The sequence below is a fragment of the Diplotaxodon limnothrissa genome, linkage group LG7, assembly GCF_057381915.1.
Source record: "Diplotaxodon limnothrissa isolate DT_005_m linkage group LG7, D_limnothrissa_male_GT1.1, whole genome shotgun sequence".
NCBI classification, from domain to species: Eukaryota; Metazoa; Chordata; class Actinopteri; order Cichliformes; family Cichlidae; genus Diplotaxodon; species Diplotaxodon limnothrissa.
Window position 1 is genome coordinate 35,588,343 of NC_140602.1, and position 24,692 is coordinate 35,613,034.

The 24,692-nt window shown below is 37.9% G+C and overlaps 1 protein-coding gene across 1 annotated transcript in view; it reads right to left on the reverse strand.

Annotated features, from left to right (window-relative positions):
* npr2 (natriuretic peptide receptor 2) overlaps nucleotides 1-24,692 on the reverse strand; it is an 89,336-nt gene that overhangs the window by 39,642 nt on the left and 25,002 nt on the right. Inside the window, exons 4-10 of the mRNA XM_085359639.1 lie at nucleotides 24,373-24,508; nucleotides 22,902-22,996; nucleotides 18,701-18,836; nucleotides 16,426-16,510; nucleotides 5,909-6,029; nucleotides 3,000-3,074; nucleotides 1,991-2,068 (exon numbers count right to left, since the gene is read on the reverse strand). Of these exons, the coding sequence (XP_085215765.1) occupies nucleotides 1,991-2,068; nucleotides 3,000-3,074; nucleotides 5,909-6,029; nucleotides 16,426-16,510; nucleotides 18,701-18,836; nucleotides 22,902-22,996; nucleotides 24,373-24,508 (726 nt within the window). The remainder of the gene's footprint in view (nucleotides 1-1,990; nucleotides 2,069-2,999; nucleotides 3,075-5,908; nucleotides 6,030-16,425; nucleotides 16,511-18,700; nucleotides 18,837-22,901; nucleotides 22,997-24,372; nucleotides 24,509-24,692) is intronic.

A 24,692-nucleotide genomic window follows, 5' to 3' on the forward strand; every position in this document is an offset into this window, starting at 1 on the left:
GGTGAGCAAATAAATTACCTGTTGAATACAACTAGTTGAGATGAAGGGTATTTTTTCTGTCCTCCAAGGTCTCACTCAGTGTAAAGCTCTTTTCAAACAGATGCAACTGGAAGCACTGGAGATGCATTTTACCTCAAAATACAACTTTGCTTTCCCCTTTTAAAGAAAGAAGACAAACTCAAGAGTGACGAGAATCTGTTTCACTCGCAGACTGTGTATAAAGGATCGAGGTAGAGTCTGAAAAGTGAAGGCAATGCATTTCGTCTAGTGGTCAGCCAGCAGGGAGCGACTTCTCTGTTTTCAAAAGAAGTCCAGTTGTACAGAAGTCAATAGGAAAAGACCGTACTTTTCATTTGATCTATGACCTTTGTAAACACCTTCCTTATGAGCTTTTGGGGTCAATATGAATATATATGAATATAATGAAGTTCATTTTTATAATTTACAGTCGATGCTAGAGTGAAACAGAAGGATAAAGCGGGATGTGCTTTAGGTCAGGCCTACCCCATCAATACCCAATCCAGTGCATTCCTTTCCTTTACTTAGCAACTCTAAGCTCGCTCACTCCCTTGCTGTTTAGTTCAGCTTGAACCAAGAAAGCTAAAAGACAGCGGTGAAGAAATCAAAAGGAAGTAAATTTCATTGCTTTTATATTGCACCTGAATTTTATACATCATAACGTCAGAGAAAAACTAACCTTACTCAGAACGTGGCTTGTTACACCGAACTCAATTAGTTCAATAGTTAAATTAGTTCAATTCAATTTCCATTTTATTCAATCACGTCTCCATGTTTGTTTATTTTCTTGTCTACGTCGAATTTGTGTGTCTTAGTCCTGTTTTCAGTGATTGTTACTTCCTGTTTTTTGTATTTACTTTAGTCCCTCGTCTCATGTGCATTATGTTCAGTTTTGCCTCCAATATCTCAATAGTTAGACCCTGTTCAGCTGTGTTCCCAGGTGTGTCCAGTCTGCCCTCATCTCCTCCTATGTGTACATTGTCTGCATATTCCTCATGGTGTGTGAGCTTCCATCAGTCTGTTGTCTGCAGTCAGTTTGTCCACGTCCTGCTTTGTTATTGTTTTTATTTTTGTTTAATTCCATCTGCCGAATCCTGCATCTGGGTCCACTGTCTGGCAGCAACACGCCCATCTTATCATTTACTGTTTTACTTATAAATATCAAGTTAGAACATTTGAATCTTTGAATGTATTAAATTATTTTATTTTATTTTATTTTCAGAAAGCTATGAAAGCAAAAACCTTAAAAGTACAGCAATGATTCTCAGTTTCTTCCTCGGAGTGATAAAGTTCCTTCATTTATAAGCCTTTTATGAAGAATGCATACACTAAATTGAGTGCACAGAATATTGATCCCTCCACATAAAAGAAGGCAAATGAAACATCCCTCTAGATTCTGATGTTACTTACAAGTAAAACTGGGCCAGATGGGTTGTACTAATATTAATATAACATATTTTTAGATTTTTTTTCTCCATATTTTATATTTGCTGGAAAACAAATAAAATGAGATGGGGAAAAAAGAACCAGTCCAGGAAATATAAAATTGTGCGAGTCAATTAGAAGTCACTTTTTAGAAAGAAAACAGAGGTGCAGCGATACAGATTGTGAACAGTAGTAATCCTGTCGCACTTGTACAACACAGGCTTAGTAGGTCAGAAGTGTTGCCCCAAGCCAATCCAGTTACTGCCATGCTTACTGAGTGATTAAAAGCATTTTAAACTTTATTCATTAAGGAATTAGAAACCCATGAAAGCATCCCCCTTTCTCTTTGCAGTTTATTAATTATTGCCTTTGCAGTCTGTGCTCAATAATTAGAGAACAGACACACAGATGGCTTCTCCATTTTTGTCTCTTTTTTTTTTAAATATAAAATCAACAATTGAGAGTCACATGCTGCACTTTCTGTAATTCCCTTTGACACGCAATAATAAAGCATCTCCTTCAAAGGAATACGTTTTGGGACACTTACATGCTTGAGCTCCATTAAAACTTGTCTTGTCAGCTCTATCCTCTTCTTGTTGACGTGCTTGATGGCCACCAGGTTCCCCTGTGTGCAACACAAGATGAGCGGTGAAGCCAGATTTACACACCAGCTTTCATCATATGAGAAAAAAATATATATATATGGATGCACAAACAAAACAACACAAAAAACATGAAATTAAAAGGAATCAGTATTAAGCACAGAGAGAGAGAACAGCAGTGTAGCCTACAGGTACATGTGTGGTCGATTGCAGCTGTGCTGCAGAGGAAGACTTGCGTCTGTTGTTTCCAATGTGATGATCCTCAGAGCCACAGATGTGACAGACTGGAGAAAAATGCTGCTGTAGCAACTACGAAGCAAGACCGGCAGTTTGTGTGGGAGTTTTAACTTTTATTCAAATGAAATGCACAGTTAAGACCTGAAGAATTCTGAATAGAAAGGTTCTCTTTGTCCAGCAATTATTGGCTGTTTCTGGTGACAGATTTTATCACCCTTGATCTGTACTGACTTTCAAGAGGTGTATCAATAACCCTAATTATAAACAAGATGCTCGATCTGTATCCTGACATCAGCATTTATATAAAAACCCTGCATCATTCAGCTAAAAAAAGAGTACAGCCCGCCATCTCGTTATTCAGCAGCCTCTTTTTGTCACATTTTCTCACACCTCTTCAATCTGAAACGGACAAATTAACAGCAGCAACAAGTTGATGGCCCTGTCCAGACTGCAGGCGGGAGTGTAAAAACAAAGACACACACACACACACACACACACACACACACACACACACACAAAGGCAGAGAGAGAGAGAGAGAGAGAGAGAGAGAAAGAAAATTGACGCATTCTGCAGCTCACATTAAAACCAACTACCTAAATTCGCCCACACTCTCGCTTTCTCTCTCCTCTCTTCAGTTTTTCTCTGCGAGTGTGCACATGTGTGGGCGGGAAAGGAGTGCGCAGGAGTTGAAAATGTCAGAACTCGCTAAGCCTTACCTTAAAATAGCCCGTTTTTGCAAATAGCTGATATTTTCCATGGGCAGTTATCAAGGAGCCGTAGCTGGAGCCTCTCTGAGAAGGTGGAAAGGGATAGTGAGAAGAAAAAAATGTCAGTTAGTGTGCGTAGATTAAAGCAAAGAGGATTAAATCATGTTCACTTTAAGACTGTGCTTCTACTTCACTGCAATGTAGATTTCTAAAATGGTTCAACTACCCAAAAACATGCCCCACTTCTCTGCGTAACATGAAACCATCGTTCACTTATATTTGAGAAAATAAAGTGCTTTCAGATTCCAGCTCGAGTCATTTTGCAAATGTCTGCAGAGCACACCGAATGAATAAAAATCAAGTGGGCGCACTGCATGCATACAGCCAGCACAGTCAACTGCACATTTGTATAGAATGCAAATATTGGCATCACACGGCACCCTGGAAAATACTCTAATTTGGAAAATTTCTGTGTTTTCCACACACACACACACACACACACACACACACACACCCCCCCCCCAGGAAATGGACAAAAAAGCAATAATGAAAAAGGTGTGTACATGTGCTTTTCATGAACACTTGCACGTGTGGGATGAAACACAACCCGAAGGAGATGCATTAACACTCAGACAACAGAACCCGATACTAAGAACGTAATGACGTATTATGTATATAGGAGTGGGGGCCAGGCGAAGGCTTATTTTAACAATCATTTAATATGCCACTGCAAACCCAGCTACCATCAATAAACCACCAGCTTTCAGGAATGTGTAAACTCACAAAGGATTTGGACTCTCTTGGGGCAGCAGCTTTTGCTTTTTCTAACAAAACCCACAAACTGCTTTTTAATACGCAGCACACAGTGTGTAAACAGGAGGGAAGCTCTGAACTTCAAGCATTTTGAATCCTGGAGGGTCCAATTTTACCACAGTGACATGTCCAGACTGATAATCAGGCCTGTATGAATGAAATATACCAACCAAGCATGCAAAAATAACCTGCCAGATGAGCAACTTTTTTACCAATTAACATCCACCAGGTTACAATTAACGAGGGGCAGGGCTGGGTTTTGTTTTAGCTACGTGCTAAATAGGTAGATTTTCAGAACTACTTCACATTAACCAAACTCAAATCATAGACGAGTGCAGAGGTTGCCAAATGGTGTGACAAGATAAGTCCAGGCATGCTTTGGGGTTTTTTACGGTAAGCATATATTATTATTGCAGCATATGACTGCATAAAAAATTTAGGGTTCCCTAAAACTGTTTTAGGGACGATGTTGAATTATGAAAGTGTGACACATCAAAATATCTGGCATCACGTTAATGCAAGTGCAAAGAACATAGCACCTAAAAATGTAACCAAAAGAAGAACTGGCAGCAGGCCTCACTCTGACAGCTCATCAGTCAGGAGACGCTAACTGAGAAATTCTTATTGACTTAATTGACTCGAGTGTTGGATCTAAACCACAGGCATTAAGACTGTTTTTAACTGTGTGAAGCTGTTTGATAGCGGGATAGACAGAAGGTGTAGGTGGAAGGTTATATTGGGGTGCTAGTTGCAGATGTTGCAAATGGGCAAAAGTACCCCCATCAACCATTACAGTCAAAAGAAGCATTGAAAACCACGTTGAAAGCCACTGTGCTGGTGGATGTTAAGAGGAAACTGTGATGGGATAAAATAAAAGACTGTATATAAAAAGCTTGCTGAATCTACTGTGATCGGTGGTTTGATGACTGAAGTGACCACATTTGGATGGTATGGTGGAGTGCTAAGTTATTAGCCACATTAGCAATCTTCATTACCAAGGCCCATCAACAGTCTAGGGATGTTATTTAGTGATAACATATCAAATAAAAGGGCATAATTGCACTCAAAACTTCTGTTAGTACAATTAAAAACACAGTAACCCATGCTGTTTGTTAGAAAAACTTGATAAAAAGCTGCAAAAGTTTCCAACATGGTCATCATTTCCAGTTTAGTTACTTGAATTTGGTTACAGGTGACACCACCTGTAACCAAAGCTGCCACAACCCTAACTTTAAATTTTGTTTTAACTTTACAAGATTGAGACAGAAAAAGGTCAAATTCTTTTACTCTAGTCATAAAGGGGAAAATTGGCTGAAGAGACCAAACTCAAAGCTGTAAACATGATTATTTCTGCTGTAAAGTTGGATATTCTAACATGAGCGTCTATAAGGATTAGCTCTGTTTTGGAGCTACCCTCAAGTGGACATTTGAGGAACTGTAGTTTTTGGTTCTTTCACATTGACTTCAATGAACATATTCCTACAAAGCTTCTTGACAAAGTAGCAGAGAGGATACAAAGCGGGGCAAATGCATGCTATGATCAAGACTAAGAAGCAGGAGAGGACTACTTATGAGGGTAATTAAGAAGAGTAGAAACAGATGGGTAACAAGACACTGCTGATTTCAATCAAAACAATAAGACAGCAGGAGGAAGTAAAACCAGGCACAAAACTCAGCAGACATTTAATGGCCAAACTAAAACACAGAGTAAGCAAGACTAACTAGGCAAATAAATAAACTTAGTGGGAAAGACACAGGAGAATGAGACAGGAAGCACTGAGGGAACAAATGAACTAATACAAACTGGAACCAGGAACCCAAGACTGTAAAGACTATGAAAATATATGAAAAACTAATAAAAAAAACAAAACAAGAGTTAATTAGAATAAAACTCCAAAATACACAGAAACCGTGAGAACAGAATAGGGACCAGGGCACAGACAACAATTTTCTAGGCCTCACAGATTGCAGCCTGATATAAAGTGATAAAAAGCTCACAATTATGAAGATTTTAAAGTTTAATGGCTGCTAGCTCTCATATGAGATCGTGTGGGTGTCATTTCAACATTTTGCATCATTTTCTGCACATAAATCTTGTGATCTACCTGTGAGAGGGTGAGCCGACTGCCAGCACGCTTGTGGTATTTATTTGGGCTCTCGAACTGAAGGTCCTCCCACCGAATCCTCCACAGCATTCCTGCCAGTTCCTTCTCCAGCTTCAGTTTCCTGCAGAAAGTAAAAAAGCAGGTGGTGAAATCGACAAGGTCACGGCAGCACAAACAACAGGAGAACTAGACTGGTTTGGGGTTGATGCAAAGGCCATGAGGTGATGTTTTCACCACAAAGCTACACCAGCTGGAACTAAAGCAATGATTAAAAGTCCTTCGGAGCCAAGGTGGTCTGCAGGAGAATTATAAGTTATTAAGCAAGCTGGATTTAATCTCGCAAGTCACCTTAAAACAAAATGCAAATTAACTCCATTTGTTACGTTTGATCTCTGTCTTTCCTGTTGGTATTTCCTGAGATAGCGGTCTCAGATGTGATTACAGAATGCCTCACATACAGCATTTACGTGAAGTTATGTACATTTGGTGATGCATTTAGGCCTGTGTTTATTTTTATTAGATTTTAACTTTACTGGCTCATATGCTCTACTTATTGATGCTTGGCAGTGAGGCACTATTTTAGGGGAAGTATCTTGACTCTCCTGAACAAAGGGCTCTTTCTTCCAAGCAAAATACAGAAACATGGAACATTTGACAGTAAGCACCCAAACTGCTATTTAGTGAAATCAACTGAGCATGAAGTTAGTGTAAATATAAGTTCAAAAAATGATTTCTTTAAAAGGATTGTCACACTGCACATTGTCCTTAGTTTTCCTTTGGGTCACTTTTTATGATGCCTTCTGTCTCGTGGGCCTTTCAGTTACTTCCTGTTCTATTTTGAACGTTATTCCCTCGTCTAGCTTACTTTTTTCTTAACTTCCTGTCTCTGTTCTTTTCCCACCATTGTTTTTGTCTAATTAAGCTTACTTTTGCATTTTATTTCCCTGAACTGTGTTTGTTCTTGCAGTGCACTCATTAGGGAAAACAAATTTCCGAGTGGAAAAATTCACACAAACCAGAGTAAGAGCAAGAGGAAATCTTGGGTTGCTGAGTTGATGACAGATAAATGTACATATTTGCATAATCATAAGAAATTTTAGATTAATGTTAAAAATTCATGTATTGCATAGAAATGTTTTGCTTATGTTTGATAATAAGAGTACAATAGAACAAAAGAGTACATGAATGCAGGGTTCGCACCGTTCCTCTTTTTTTGTCATTTGGTCAAGTTGTCAACTTTTTGTCTTATGTATTTCTCACATTTGGGTTTCCTAATAACCTTGTTGAACTTTTATTATATTTCCTTGTTACAGCCACCTTCCTACTGCACCTTTCACATTAATCTTGGCAACATTTATGTTACTTTAAATTTTGGAAAGTCCCCTTTCCCTCTCTGTCTCACAACCCTCATGCTTAACCAGGCTATTTTAGCAGCTAAAATCACCGCATTACATTTAAAACAGGAATGCTTCACTTGATAGCTAATAAAAAATAAAATAATTTATTTGTGTCTGTCATTCCTTAAACAGTTTAAATTATGTTTAAGTAAAAAGGAGTTAACCTAATATGTCTGAGTTTGTTGAGCTATCTTCATAGTTACTTTGGTCATTAAGTATCTGCCTCGAGGCGTCAGCCACACAACCTTTTGCTTCTCTAGGTGCGTTAGCCATTGTTCACTGCAAAACTACATAAAAAATATTTCCAGGTTCAGAAAAGATCCCAGATAACTTGCAGTTATCTTTGCCACACTGATGGCAAACTATGAAAAGTTTGGTAGGTAAATAACAAATTCATGGTGGGAAATATTTTTCAATTAAGGTCTAGAAACCTGTCTGTACTTCCTGATAACCAACAGTCATTAGGCAAAAATCTATATTCCCCAACCAGTTGCCAAGTGGTTGCTGAAGGTAAAGTCGGTTGCAGTCCTTGCAATTAGTTTTATAGCTAGCAGATTATCTAGGCCTGTTCGACTGATAGTGTTGAGTGTGTCACAATAGTACATATATATATATACAGCAGTCACTTGAAGGTTAATCATCAATCAATGTCGACTATATCTTCTACTTCAAGTAATGGTACAGTGCTTTGCAAATTTCTTGGACCACCTTTAGAAATCTGTCAAAAGCCTGCTTAAAACAAAAAATTACTTAATTCGCTGAACTGAATCTTTATACCCAAATTTGATCCGGCACACTTGACTTCTCTGACAAGTCAGAAAATAAACAAGCATAACATTAAACCACTAAAACTATGTTTTCTGTTCAGGAATGCAAGTAAATAATTGTAATTTGGCATCTTAATCAAAAGTTAATGTGTTTTACTAATCTGTTTCTGATTTTTTTTGTGAACCAGTAAAGTTTAAAATCATTGATAAAAACATCTTTCAGAATTTAAAATATGCTGATTAAACAGCTCGCACATACTGGTGGATTAACCATTACAGGAAAAAAAGAATTAATTTTTTTTAGTTACCAATACTGTTAATTTAGGGCAGCTATGTCATAAACCAACCATTATATTGGTTGGTAGAATCCACTTCACTCTTTTATTTTTTTTACTCCCTGAATTTCAAGCCATAACTGTACTTTAGTACTACTACTGTTTCCAACTCAGTTTTTTTAAAAGAACTATAAAAGTTAAGGTCTCCTAATGTTACTCTTCAGACCAGTTAAACACACTAGGGTTAAGAGCTTTAGACTAAATGCAACTTACAGTATTTTACAGTTGTTTTGGCTCAGCGTGAAAAATCTTTTAATTAATTTATGCCTTATTCAACTGAAGTAATGGTAATGTTTAACCGAGCATCGTAATGTTGCAGTTCACCGAAGGGGGTTATCATAGAGTACACTGAAATCATGACTTCTGGCATTTAAAACAGTAAAAGCCTCACACAGTAAGCCACGATGTATACCACAGAGCTCAGTGAGACATTATGAAGTGGAAACAGCATTTGTGGTGATTACCAATCATCTTAAATTGTTGCTCACCTGGGTAAAGTTAAAATAATGGCACGGTCTGTCCAGGCTTCCCAGTAATAATCATTTAAAGTGCATTAGCTACTAAATCATACCGACCAAGCTTTAGTGTCCTGCCTTTTGTGGTTCATAATAGGAGTGTGGCAAATCAGCCCGTCTCTTTGAATTGCCAGTTTTGGATACTGAATTGCTGTGATAAAGCTAAAGCAACTGAAAAACAGGGTCAAGTGTTCAGTGAAGAAGATACAATCACTGAGCATCATCCAGAAAGGTATTTTATGTATGCAATAAATATGTGGTGATTTCTTCTTTCCCTCGTGTCCTGTAGTCTTGGCTATCGGCTAAAACAGAGCTTGAGCCAATTCTTTTATTTATTTAAACACTGATTAAAGATGTATTTGACACAAATAAGAGCTGCAGCCTACTTAACTGACACTGCCTATTTCTTGCAAATGACTTGATCCAAATACTGAAATCCTGCAGGGTTTTTCCTGGCTGAGAATAGGCGAGCGCCCCTGGAAGCACAATCAATCTGTGTACAGTAAAGGCAATGAGTTTGTGTCATCTTAAAATGTCTCAAATCTATGTTTTCAGGTTATTTTTTTTTAAAAAAAAGAGTGTCCAGTCTGTTTGACTACATGAAATTTTCAAAAGAAATCCTCTGTCAGAAATGCTATAAACATCTCTATGCATGTAGAAAAAGACTCTGTCCTGGTGCAGAAATGCACTATAAATTAAAGCTTAAATAGAGAAATAAATCCTAAAATTACTTCTCTGTTGTTCTGTCTCTGATTTGTCAAAGCACTATAAATTATGTATTGATCTATTAATAACAATATTGATACAATATTTTGATATACTTCTACTACGAGTATACAAAGGCAGACAGGCAAACAGATTACTAAAAGAGTCGATTAAACAGAGAGCCAAACATGAAAGTCACATGAGAAACATACAATTAAAAAGTATGATTTAATTTTAAAACAGTGAAAAACTAAAATTAGACAAAACAGCTGCAAGCTGATAACCATATAACGAGATGTAAAGTCATCACATACAAGCAGGTCTATAAAAATGAGTTTTAAGAAGGGATTTAAAGGAAGCCAGTGAATTTGCTAACCTTATCTCCTCAGCCAGGCTGTTCCAAAGCCGAGGGGGCCTGATAGCAAAAACACGGACACCTTTAGATTTAAGCCAACTGAGGATCTAAGGGCTGCAAAATAGTTCATAGGCGGGTCATCATTTATGCTCTGCAGCTTGAGGCCAGACCCATACGTGCTCTAAAAGTGATCAATAAAATCCTAAAATCAGTTCTAATACGAAGCGGAGACCCCGGAGAGAAGCAATGATTGAGATGATGTCATTTAAATGTTAGAACCAGTAAGAAGCTGATCTGCTGCTTTCTGAACCAGCTGGAGGTGAGACAGACTCTTGGTTTACGTCAGATAGGAGGGAGTTGAAACAGTCAAGCCTATTATTAAATTACTCCTGGATTAATAAGCAACAGATGGCCTGTTGTTGAAGCCTGTTGTCTTCCCCCCTTGGTTAACCTAAATTCTTGACTCCAACCAGTCTTCTTCTGTGGTGCCTAACATGACTCAAGTTTGTGCTACACATAACCAGAAAGCTTTCTTTTCATATATACTCAAGGAAAGATCATGCTTTGGGTTAAGAAACACCTTTCCAACCACATTGTTGCTTTCTGCTCTCAGAGTAGAAAGGTGCCATAAACAAGTCCATTTACTGTGTTCCATTTTATAAAACCAGTCAGGCCGGCTTTAAAGACAAGTTTCTTTTATTTGAATAACAACCTCAATTATGAGAGTAGAGCACTTTAGGAAAGACTATCTAAAGGGACAACAAAGCAACATGATTGCTATCCAAAAGACAGGTTTAATGACCAAACCAAATGAAGGCTTTGTGCTACACTGGTCATCTTTGTACACCGTAAAATTTAATAAGCTGGCTTTCCTTAAAAAATAATGAAAATTCATTCACTTAAGAAATTCAAATTGTCCTGGCAACCACCTGTCACTGGGGAAAAATGATTAAATACCAACCAGCTGTAATTTGTTGTTGGTGATTTCTGGCAGTCAATTACTGGTGTAATTGGTTGCTGTACCAAAAACCACCTTGCGATTGCTTTGGCTAGCAGATAGCCATGGCTGCCAGTAGTTTGTTTTGAAGACAGTGACTTAATAATCATAATAATGGATTGCATTTATATAGCGCTTATATAGCGCTTTTCGTCCTCAATACCACTACTCATTCACACACTGGTGGAGGCAGCCACAGTTATAGCCACAGCTGGCCTGGGGCAGACTGACAGAGACGAGGCAGACATATCGCGCCATCGGCCCCTCTGGCCAACACCAGTAAGCGGTAGGTGAAGTGTCTTGCCCAAGGACACAACGACCGAGACTGTCCGAGCCGGGGCTCGAACCAGCAACCTTCCGATTACAAGACGAACACCCAACTCTTGAGCCACGATCGAAGATGCAGACAAGTCGGCATCTTCAAAACAAACTATCGCCGACCAAAGCAATCAAGGAGGTTTTTGAACCTAGCGACAGTTTGAGGGGTGAAACGCAGACGTTAAGATCAGCGATTGTCCAATCTGCCCCAACAGCCACGGCCACGCAAGTGATCGAGAGAGAAACTACAAAGGCATACAAATTTATCAATGAACCAGTCTATTCTGCCCACAAGCTGTGGGTCATGGCCGAAAAATCAAGCATTGTATTTAAAGCAGCCAGATAGTTTGGGCATCTGTCTAAGATTTGTCCTGGAAGCCTCCCAGGTGAGCTGTTCAACCCAAAGGAGATTCTAGGACAGACCTGGAACACACTGGAGAGATCTCAGCTGGCAGGTGAGAAGGAGGTCAAAGCGTCTCTGATTAGCTTTTAGAAGATGGATGGAGGGATGGAAACCTTGGTAAAAGCACTGAGCTTGTTTAGCTCTAATGAAGGAGCCTTTAAGATACATTGAACAGACTCCTGATAGACTGGGAGTGCCTAAAAGCTTTCCAGATGATGTTAGATTAGGATAAGAGTTGCGTTAGTTTAGGTTTTGTTATCCTTATTTCACACACATGTCAGCAGGTTGTTAAATGAAACATTTTTCGCTAATGATTGTGGTGTTTAAATTGGCGCAGAGAGGAATTTCCCAGATTGCACTTCCCATGATTTACTTCTGTCTCCTATTTCGTCCATTAAAGGTGGATGAATAAAAGCAGATATGTGAAGCAACTTCTCCACAATGGTAAACAACCACTAAATGTCTGCAAAGCCCAACCAGAGTAATGAATTCATCCATTTTCTAATCAGTGAACTTTGTGACAAGTTTCTGAGTGTTGCTTTTTTTCAGCACCACTCTGATAAACATGGCACCATGGAGAGGAAGAGGCACTCTAGCGACTCAGCACATCTGGGGGAAATCTCAGAGGAGCTGATGCTTCTTGACAATTCACGATTTACGACAACAATAAATTTAAAAAACGCAGGAACTTTTGTGCGTTTTTTTTTCTTTGCAAGGTGGCAGTGGATTCATTGGCAGACTGAAACACTTAGAAATGAAAAATGAGCAGAGCCCCACACATTCCAGCCCAATCTAAAAAGGTGTAAAACGTTTCCAGATGGCTTCAGGGAAATTATTGTAGCGTGTGCATATCATCATCTTTTAGTCTTTTCCCCCAGAATATCCCAGTTGGCTCCTGAAGTGGCTCATTATCATTTTTTTTTTCCTTTGCGACTTTTTCACCAGAACAAATTGTGTTGCTGGAGAGTCCAAAAAGTAAATTCTGATGTTTGCTAGTATTTGGAGGACAGGAAACGCCATTAAAGTACCTCATCCACTACTAAAAAAGTACTTTTCTATTAAAAGAACCTTGTTTAGAGACCTCTGGCAGCCAGAGGGGCAAAATGTGAGGCTCCACACTGGGCCTATTGTTTGGTAAGTCCCATTTGTGAATACCTCCACAGGACCAGCCCCTTCATTAAAAACAACAGAGTCACTGCTGCTCTGCTCAACATCCCCTCATGCCCGCTGCTGCTGCTGCTGCACAGCAGCCTCCAAAATCAACGGCGAGCAGCTGACAGCACAGCTGTTTAAATCTAAGGCACTCCAGGGTGAAGTTTGAGAGAAAAATGTGGCAAAGTTATATATCTACATCTGAGCCATTAACAAGTAAGCTGGTCTGATTTCTGAGCCTTAGATGTTATAGATCATGTTTTACTGTCTTGTGCGGGGACAAAATTAAATTGAAGGCTGAATTTGGTTTGCTGCATGGATTTCATCAAAAAGCAATACAAAGAAACATATCATTCAATATACAAGTCTCTTTTTATTAAACTGCATAGACATCAGTTTACGTCTATGTACATGTCAGAACAGAGATCTATTGCCAAAAGATTTCTTAAAACAAATTAATTTTATTCAACATTTTCTGCCCTGTGAACTAGATTTAGATCCACCCCCAAATTAGGATATTAAAAAAAATAGTTAAATGTATTAAAAATAAAGATGTAAGCAGCAGTAAATATATATCATCTTTTAAAATTATATTTTTTCTTTTTATATATATATCTTCTTATTAAAAATATAAAAAATTAAATACTAATTTCTCACTGGGTAAATCACTTCTCAATAGCTACTGATAGTGGCATAAACTCCAAAATGTTTTTAACATTTTAGTGGTGTTTCTGTAGGTCAAGCACTAAAAGCAAAATGGAGGCCCCTCTGCAGGTGGTTGGTCTTTAAAATGGCCACAAACAACTCTGCTGTCCGCCTCTCTGTCCATCAGCAAAGCCCCAGTAGTGTCTGCAAAAACAGGAAGTCATCTGTTAGCTTTATATGAGACAGAGCCAACGATGAATAAGCTCCAAGTCATGGTGTGCTTTAAAAAAGGATAACTTATTAACCAGGGCTCCAGATATAACACTGTCATTTATGTACAGAGATTGAGTCTTAATATAGTTTGAGAGCACAAAGTTCAAAACTGTAGGTCAGGAACAAAAATACATCACAAAGTTTCCCATCACAGAAATAGATATTTGTTGTCCCTAAATCCAAGAAAAGAAACTTACCATCCAAGAATCCAGGAAAACTAGTTAGCTAGTTGGGAAATCACAGTGTGTTTGTGGATTTGGGCGCTGGAAAAAACAGAGACGATCAAGTTAATTTTATTCAGAAATGAGTGTAGGCTCTGCATCTAATTATCTGCACATTAATAATTAATGGGCATGATCAACTCAGATTCAGGTTTAGTGGATTTACCTCAGGCAGACAGCCGCTCCTCCGTCTTTCTTCCACCATTCGTCTGATCAAAATCCATTCTGATTGGCTGGTGATTAACACTTGTTTGTGTTAATAGTCAGTATTAGAAAACGGATCAGATTACCGGTGTGATTTATTAGTTTGATTTGTTAATCCTCCATAAAATCAGTGCATTTATCAGGGAGAATATCCTTAACTGCCTAAGTAAAGACACCTCTGAAGATGTGAGCAAAGAGGGAAGAGCAGAAGAATTTTCTTTCATTACATGCAGATAACACCCATGATATTAACCAGCCTATGGAAATCTTTCCAGTCACTTTATTTCTCGGGGCATGCATGATTTACTTCTTGAGTAATTAAATGAGGCTTAATGTTACAACATAAACCATGTAGACTGTGCCACTTGGGACAGAGCAACAATTTCATTTGAATTGTTTACACAGCTGAATGCCGAGCACAAAGTTAGAACCATCAGAAAAGCAGCAGGCAATTACTTTTTCCCTTAAATATACAACTAAAAGAAAGTGCTCAGGGGCAGCAGTAACAATTAAACACTGACGCTTATTTAAACAGCTAATCGCATAATGTTCTGTTTATTTTTAACTTCAAACTGCAGTAGCATCTATATAGGGTGCACAGTCTCTAGGATTTCTTTTTGTCTTTTGCTTCTAAAAACATTTAGTGAATATGCTTTCTATACCAGTGCTTCTTATCATTTTTTTTTCATCTACTCCACAGATGTACTCAAAACACTTTTCTCTACCCCCAGACAGCTTTCATGTTCATGTGACAAACAACTAACTGTGTAAAATTACTACATTAACAGTTCATCGACTGCTTTTAGCTACTTCTCCATTTAGCAGCTATTAATTCCTATTACAGTTTATGTTTATTTAACAATATAACTTGTGCTGTCAGAGATAAACGTTTACATATCGTTTAGCGATCTTTCAAGTGCTAATCTATATTTTTAGTTAACAGTTTGACCTTTCTTTTAGCAAAAATAACTTTAGCTAGCTACTATTTCAATCCTAAATTCATTAGGTTTGCTAATAATTTATTTTGAACAGTAAGCTAACATTTCAATTTAAACTATACCTATTTTATTAAGCTATTTCATTGGTTTAGCCATACTATTAGCTAATAATTCTATCTGTTAGCCATGTTTTTAGCTACCTCCTGTAATTGTCAGTCACTACAAAAGTAGCTATAGTTTTACTCAACTGTGGGCTTTTACTTCTGTTAAATTCAAGTGTTTTCATATAATTTCTTTACAAAGTTAACCATTTATCTGTATTTCATATTAATCCATAAAGTTCTATAAAAATTTAATTCATTTATCCATAGCCCAGTATTAGTTAATAACTTTAAAAATATTATCACTTTATACTAACAGTTCCAACATTTAGTCACAATTTTACATAGCGTTCAACCATTTACTTATTTGTATTTTTTTCAGCACTGTTTTCTTTATTTATGTATTTCTTTTGGCTTCTGTTCTGCTCGTCTGTTTCTTTCAGTCAGCTGTTGATTTTTATTCTCAAACTTGTTCAGGTTAATTCAGTTCTTTAAATAATTCTAATAATTGTGCCAATCTGTCCTTGTACACCTTGGAAGTACTGTTTAAAGGCAGTAGTTTTTAATATCGAGGTCCCTGAGGGGATTGAAAAAACATAAAACATTTCTCAGTGTCAGTCCTGCCAATTTTATTTATTTATATTGTAAACAACATGAAATATTAATTTAGGCTTTCGTGGTGCTGTACATAAAAGAATTCTGGCTTATTTTTGCTTCTTTTGAATATTATTTTGCAGGGCTTTTATAATCCACTTGTAATCCTTTGAGAGAGGCACAATGATCAGCTCAAGTGATGTTTTCCACTTGACATCACCAGTGTGTGAATTATTAAAATAAGCGGCATTTTTCCTGACTTCAGCGCAAAGAAAATAAACTTAACAAACACACTAATGATCATTAAGTGAGAGTGGCAGTAAGCGTTGTTTCGAGCCAGTATATGAGCTCACTTGGCAGCTTAAACACACTTCACCACCGCTTTAATGCCGTCACCTGCTGAGCAGTTGCTGTAGCAACAGTGCGTAAATACCAAACTACCACCTAAAGCAGCACAATCCATAAATCCTGCTTCAAACACGAGCCTGCCTCTTGCTCTTTCTCTCAATCTTTTTTTTTTCTTTTTGTCCACATTTCTGCTGTTTGAGCTAAAAGCACCACAGAGAGGAAGCGTCAGCTTGATGCGATCAAACTCACCTGTAAATGAGGAAACTGGAGATCCCAAAAATGATGAGAGCTAAGCCAGAACCCACAGCTACAATACCCAGAACTGGCAGATGACCTGAAAACAGGAGGAAAAACAAGGAATTCACACTCTCATATGTTCAGCAGATGTCCACAATCATATCTTTGAAAATAAAGGAAAAACGCACAGATGTGACTTCCTGAAGTACAGCTGTGGTGCTTTAGAAATCTGTCACCCCACAAACACACAGCCACACTCCCAACGCACAATTAAAACCTAACAACGATTAATAACACCTGCTGGAAGTCAGTCAGTAAAGTAGCAGCGGCGGGTTTTATTCAGTTTCAGCTTCTCTGTTGTTACTGAAATTAACAACAGGTGCACTAGAGGGGCAACAAGGAGACAACCCCCAAAACAATAATCTTCATCTTGTCTGACTGTTTTTTCACTAGTTTTGCATTTGGCTAGGGTCAGTTCCACTATGGGTAGCACAAGGAGATACCTGGACTCTGCAGAAGTTGCACAGGCAGTCCAACTCCTCTAGGTTCGCACATTAATACGTGCCATTACCAGAAGTTTCGCGAGTCTTCCAGCACAGTCTGAAGAGCCTGGAGGAGATTCCAGGAGACGGGCAGTTACTTTATTAGAGCTGGATGGGCCTGTAGAAGGTAGTTAACCCATCAGCAGGACTGATATCTGCTCATTTGTGCAACAGGAACAAGATGAACACTGCCGAGCTACAAGAGCTGCATGACCGGTTTGGCACTGGGTCAGTGATGGTCTGGGAGGCTTATCCATGGAGGGACACACAGACAAAAGCCAGGGTTCAGCATATCAGGAGGAAATCCTCAGACTCATTGTCAGCCCCTACATTGGTTCACGGTTCCTGGGCTCATGGTCAGGCATGCAGACCACATACCATTTTTTTTTTTCACTTTTACTTGGGTGTGTTTTTTAATTCAGCTCTCTGTAGGTTGATCATTTTCATTTCCATCAAACAATGTGGCATCCTTTCATTCCTCACACATTACCCCGTATGTATTGCAATTTCTAAAATAAAAACAAATAATACATTCGTTTTAAAAGGCCTCTGTTTTGTCTCTTTTGAATAACTACTATTGCTCATTAATAAGACTGAAGTATTTCTATTATCCGATTACTCAATTAATTAATACAATTAATTAATAAAATTGAATACTTGATTACAAATATAATTTATACCTGCAGCCCTGATCCTAACAGGAGTAGTAGAGATGACATTGCTCTTCTAAGGATCTTTGCTATTTCTTCTTGTAAAATGCGCACTGGTCACCCATTGCTCCAACCAACCACCACATGTAAATTCTCAGCTTTATGCAAAAAAACCAAACAATTTATGCTTCAGTATCCCAGGCAAGACTTGCTTATAAGGGCAGTGGGAACGGGTTCCAAATCTGACGATTTCTCCATGAAAACAACACCACGCCATGAAGCACAGCTTGTAATGTCACTGTTGTTCTCGCTTTGCATTTTTTAAACTTAATTAAAGTCCACCCCAACAGTTCAACAGAGAAAAAACAAAACCCATGAGCAGTCTGGTTACTTTTTATTTGTTTCGTTTTCTGATGTGTGTCAGAATACTGCAATTATCAAACTTGTGATTGTACTCTGTTTTCTCTGGCCAATTAATGACAGGCTTCAAACGCTTATAATCATCTCAATTATCTAATTCACTCCAAGCTGAAGTTGTGAAACTCTTAAGTGTTGATATGCTTCTCCAAATTTCTCAGCATTCATCATCATTGGTGTTGAAAGTGAGCCTCCATTCATTATCCTGTCTTCACACCACAATACATTTTAATTGCAGTGTGGTTTTCCTTCTCTGTTTATCATCCCTGATAGAAAAAAAAACCCAAAAAGTGTCACTGCTCAACAAAGACAACTTCCTGCGCTCATATTTCACCGCCTGTCACTCAAGTAAATGCTCCACTTCACCCATTTACTTTATAGACACAAAGAGCTGGGAAGGAACTGAAGAAAAACAAGGCATTTATCACGGTAGCTTTATTTAAAATAGGAACAGCGCATTAGTGCCCTGTAATATCCACCTGATTATCAATTCCATTCTAACCAAGGTCATGAAAAAATATGCTATTAAGCTATTATACTGTGTGTGAACTTTTTATAATTCTTGTCATGAAATTAGTGTCCATTAGAAAGCCTTGTGCTGCTCGTTTGTGACAGGTATAATCACCTGTAGGTAGGTAGAAAGGGGTAAGTGTCTTATTACATTATGACGGGTCATACCATCATTACAGGAGGGGTCATCAGTCGAAAAGACGCAGGGGGGGTTGTCCAGTGGTGGGCCACCACTGGGCCAGTGGATCTTCTCTGTCTGGGACCAAATGATGTCTTTGGTGGTTCCATTGTAATATGCAACAACCTGCAAATACAGAGGGAAAAAGTCTTAATTTAAATATGCTCAGATACAGCACCAAATGTTTCTTCTCTTTAGCCTCAAAGTGGTGGATTTAAATTTTAATTAGTCCAATACTTTGGACTAATATTAAAAAAAATGTGATAATCATAGTGACAATGATGAGTCAGGTGAATACAGGCCAGAGACTGGTCTACAACCATCTGGTAATCACCAGTTCTGAGGGAAAAGTGTGTCTTCCCCAAACTGGCAAGTGGTTCCTGGAGGTCGATGGAAAATTGATTACTAAAGCTAGAATCACATAGGCCTAGAGGTCAATCAGTGACCTCTGGCAGTCACAATTGCAACACAACTGTCGACCAGGAAACTGGAGTTCAGCTCACGATTGGGACTATTTTTATGTTTGTCTTATACTTAGTGTTCACTTTTATTTAGTTCAGGAAAAAAAATTTGCACAAAACACAATTGTTATCACACCAATACTTTGTGCATGGATGGATATGTTGATAGTTAGATATGATTGAAAACATAATAACCATTGGCTGCAAAATAGTATCAACCCTCCACAGGCTGCATGTTACCACCATGCCTGAGGAGTTGGTAATGTTTAACCTGGCAAGCATACTTGCTAAATATAAGTTTTTAAAGAGGATAAATATAGTGAGATCTGAAGCTACAAAGTTCGTAGGCGACTAGCCTTGAAAAGCATAAAGACAGGGAACCAGGTACCTTTGTTCCTCTCCAGTGGTGCTTCTGAAACTTGTCAAGGTGACAATGCTGTTATTTTATTTTATACCAGAAATGAGCAAAAAAAAAGGTAAAAATGAAAAGAGCCAACTGAGTTGATATTACAAGAAGAGCTGCTTGCATGTTTTCCCTCAAGTCATATAACAGATAAGGTTTTCAAAGAGTCTTTATTACCTCAGTTTTAACTTAATTATCGTATTACCTTCATTTAAATTACTTTCCTGCAATCACAATTGTACAAAGGTATTTATTTAAGATTATGTGATTGTCCTGTCTCTGAATCAAAATATCAGCAAACCTATCAACATAATCAACATATGTTTTGCGTCACTAACCCCCTAACCTGGTATAACATAGGTAATCATTGCATGCCATGCAATGTAATGATTAAAGGAATTAATGAAACGTTCAAGAGAAAATACAGAACTGTAGGATCAACATCCACACAAGCAGCGACCATCCTGAAAGGCTTGTGCGCGAGGGAGAGAGCTTTATTTTGACAGCTCCATGAGCAGCATCTGTTGTACTCCAACTCTTCTCTGGTAAGTTTCAATTGCTAGTTCCACGTGATCCTCGACACAGGAAGATGTTTATTTTGGAATCTGTGCTCTTATTTAGATTATAAAAAATGATGAGTTTGGACATGTTTTGGCTACCTTGTGATTGGCAAGTTGCATGCCATATAAGCATGGTGATGGGCAAAAGTCTCAATTCATAGCTCAAACCTGAAGTCCACAAACCAGTGGGTAACAATGCCATCTATTACATGATATACTGTCTACCATACATATGCATTTGGAGTACCTTAATAAAATGGAAATACTTCATTTGATTACGCCAAAGTCATGCTAATGTTACTTTTTTCTTAAATAAATCTAACACATAAATCCAGTGTAGCTTATGTTTTTATGTTAATATTACATATCTTCAAACATTAAGCAACAGAGGACGTTACAAGAACACTTCCACAAACAAATTTTGTTTATACGAGAGTTTCTGTTCAGTGGAAAATAAATAGTTAATATTCCGTTTCCCATAATCCACTGATACAATATATAGACAAAATCATTGGACCACCTACACAATGCACCTACAGGAGTTGCTAACCCTTGGGAACCCATGCCGAGACGCTCCAAGCGCTCAGCTTTTGTGCTGATGTTGCAATTATTGAGCTAGCGGAGGGTTGATGGATTTACACAATATTCTCTTTAACGCTTGACATGGCTAAGTGCTTAATTTTATACACCTGTGACAATGCAACTGAAAACAACTGAATCAAAGATGAGGAGAATACCTTTTGTTCATATATGTATCAACAAAAAACTTCTAGCTATGTTCAATTCAGTTACAAAAATCTGTTTCTTATTTTCTTAAAGGGATTTTTCCCCTTGTGCAAAGATGAACATAGATTTTTATATTGTTAAGGTTGAAACCTAAAACTGCTCATGTGATGTTTTCATTAGCCTGCTGGTCAATATGAATCCACCAATTACAACCCAGGGATAAATGAGACCAGGAAGTCACACTGACAGCCTCTCAGGACCACTGTGAAATTCTAATTGAAGTCATGTGTAGCTAACCCACTTATTCTGCCCTCAGGGAGGAAAAAAAACACACTGGAACCGTTCACAGCGGTGTTTGCAGAGCACAACATACAAAAATATTTTCATCGGACTGTTTGGGGGAACTGAGGTTTTATGCATCTTATCATTAGAGAGGTCAAGACCCCAGAATATCTAACAAACAGACCACTTTCCGTGCATGATGTCAAACATTTTATTTCACTGCGTCTAAAGCCAAACATGAGGAAAGGCTGTGGTTTAAAACTGCACATAATGCTGAGAAGAATTTTGGGGAAAATGTACAGTAATTAGCGACACATTCAGTAAATTAGTCTCTCGCTGTCTGCAATTTGTTTATAATTTGGTGTCAACATCTCATTTTTTGTTGAAACCTCAGAAGTGTAAATCAAAAGTGTTCAGTAATGGGACTATTTTGTAGGAGGCAAACGTATAAACTTTGAATATTAAATAAAATATGAATTTGTTTTGCATTCACTACAGTATTTCTGCACTAAACTGCTTGTGACTCTTCTCCCAGGCAGTTTATTTAAGGGATAAGCCAATAAAAATTAATCACCATATTAACCACAGTGAAGCTTGCTGCATGCAAAAACACTGCAGTAGAAAGAACGACAAGGTTTATTTAAAAGAATCTGAAAGCACTCTCTTTGGTATTATTAGTTCAGTCCCAGCCATAATATGTATATTCAGCAAATCTATCTATCTAGAGAAAGAGATGGTAACCTTAGTATATCAACAAAAACATTTTTGAATTAAAAAGTTCAAATGAAAAGTACAATTAAGAACTTTTGTCATGTGATGACTCCAAATGACACTATTTATAATAATTCAGTACTAAAGCTGTATTTTCGTTACAATAATATCATCTTTTATGAAATTATACAACTAAAATGATGATGTAAAGGATTAAAAATACTTTGAAGAAGCTATAACGCTTTGCTACCTGTGTTTTTTTCTTTTATCTAATAAAAAAAGTAAACCACTTTGATAATAAATTAAATATAGAAGCCTTAAAAGAATTAGGACAGTTTAAGTTTAATCTCGACTTTTTCAGCACCAGAAGAAGACAAATCTGTGCACACCCTATTAAATCCTCTATTTTCCCTACCTTTTACTTTTTTCCATTTGCTAGAAAGTAAACATGGCTAGGGCACCAGCTGATGACACAAGTTTTAATAGTTTGGAGTTTCCAAGTTTGGAGTGTGTTTTTTGCCTTCACTAGCAAGCCAACTGCATAGCGATATGAAGAAATGAGGGTAGCGAGAGCTGGGGAAGAACATGCAACAAATGTCTCTCCACACCAGTTGGTATGCATCATAAGTCTTTGCTCACTACACTGTGCCAAAAACTGGTTTAACTGAGAAATAAAAGTTTATGGATGAAATGGGTTTGTGAGAAAATGATTGTTTGGTAGTGAAACGTATTAAACACTCATCGTCAGCCCAGTTAATTCCTAATAAAACTGTGCCAAACCCCACTGATAACTGTGGCAGCTCTGATACTCTGTGTGCCTCTAGGTGTTTCTGTCATAGACGTGCCATATGTTGGAAAGCACTTCCTATATCTTTAAATCTTTAAATCTCCCTACTGTGCAAAATGCACAAATTTAGTCCGAGTCTTCACCAAGCCTTGAGGGCTTATCACAGTAAAATCCAATAAGGTGTTGTCACAGATTAACATCTTCATGAGCAGCTAAAATATCTTTCAAAACCCTCAATGAAACTATAAAACCATGACTTACCCCGTACTCCCCTGTCTCCTGGTTGGTCATCGCCCACAGGTCAACATCAATATTTCTGGCATTTTTTTCATCTGTGGAAACAAGTCCGGTCACACCTGAAAACACGAAGAACGGCCACATTAAAGATTTGACAGTGGATCGCGATCTGTGGTGTTTTAAAACAAGCCAACCATGCACACAGGAGTTTTCATATTTTTCTTTCAAATGCTCATAGACAGCACTTTCTCTAAATTGTTTATAACTAGGAAATAGCATAAGCAACAGTCAGACTAACAGCAATAAATCCTTTGCTGAAAAGTGCACAACAAGTGTGAAAATCCTAACCGTAACCGTGACTTGTGTTTAATATAATAATTGCATGACGGGAACTCCATTTGCAGCTTTTACGCTGAGTATTCTCCTGACCAAAAGCCTTTTGTGTAACCTCTAAACAAAAGAAGTGCATTTGTTGAACCACAGAGGCACCACTGATAGCTTGAAATGGTCCAAATTCAAAATGTTTTAAATCAATGATGTATGAAATAAAAGTAACAGAAATGAAACTGTGACATCGAGGATTCAAAGCTGGGTCTCTGGTACATCAACTAGCCCCACAACAGAAAAATGTGGACTTTGCCAGCTAATCATCTTGTTTCTTTTAAACGACTGTTGAAAACAAATTTCTATAGGTTAGCATTTCCTTAATCTTTAATGTTCTTTAACCTAATATGGGACTTTTTTTGCATAGCACTTTTATAAAGTGCTTCACTGTTTGGATAAAGTTATTATTATGGATATTATAATAATGATTTTTTTCATAAGGGTTCAAATATCTGGAAACAAGGACACTGAGTTTTTTAAGATTTTGCTGGAAAATCTACCACACATGAATAGTCCTAATAAAAAAAACGGAGAATTGCAACACAACTGAAGCACCGTTTGAGTGCCTGCACATAAACTAAAACAAAAAAAACCAACAAGAGGAGAAAGATGAGAGCTTTCATCGAATGTTTGGACCCCAAAAACGCTGTTATTGTTCTGCTTATTTCCATTTGATATGAGTGCAGATCTGGCAGCTGATAAAGTAAACAAGGAAGTGTGTGAGCGGGCACATCAAGCATCAAATGGCTATTAGCAGGAGTGTTGTGTGATAACGGTTCAATTATGCTGTAATTATGATGTTGAAAGGGCACATTTTAATCGCATTCTGGGTTCAACGGTGCTTTATGATAATGTGCAGCTGGTCACTTGGCCTCGCAGCGAGTACTGTTCCCTGTTATCTGAAGTGCAGTAACGGCTTTAGGGTGAAATGAATGGCAGCGTTTAAAGTGGTGGTGGAGACCTAAATCCATACTTTGCATTAGGTCTCATGCATGAACATTCAGCGATAGATGCAAGATCAAACAGCGACAGAAAGGCTCACTGTCGCTGTCTTTTAGTTTCTGAAACCTCTGAAAGACTTGTTGTTACAAATTTACAGAAATCTACTCACCCCAGAACTGGCGGTTTTGTGTCCTCATTGTGATGTTAATGCCGTCATTCTGGGCTCCCCCCTCTGCCAGTGTCTCCTGTAAGGCCATTGCATATAGTACAAAACCATCATAGAAGCTGCCAGCGATGTAGTCCATCTGCAAGAAGAGACCAAACAGCAGCATGTGGATATTACACTGGGCCCTTTTAAACATTCAATAATACAATAAACATCATTTATCATTAAGTGCTGACAATGACACAGGGCAAATCAATTTTTTTCTGCACAGAATATCTGAAGAAAAAAAAAACATTAAGCAGGTTACGATTCTAATCAGAACT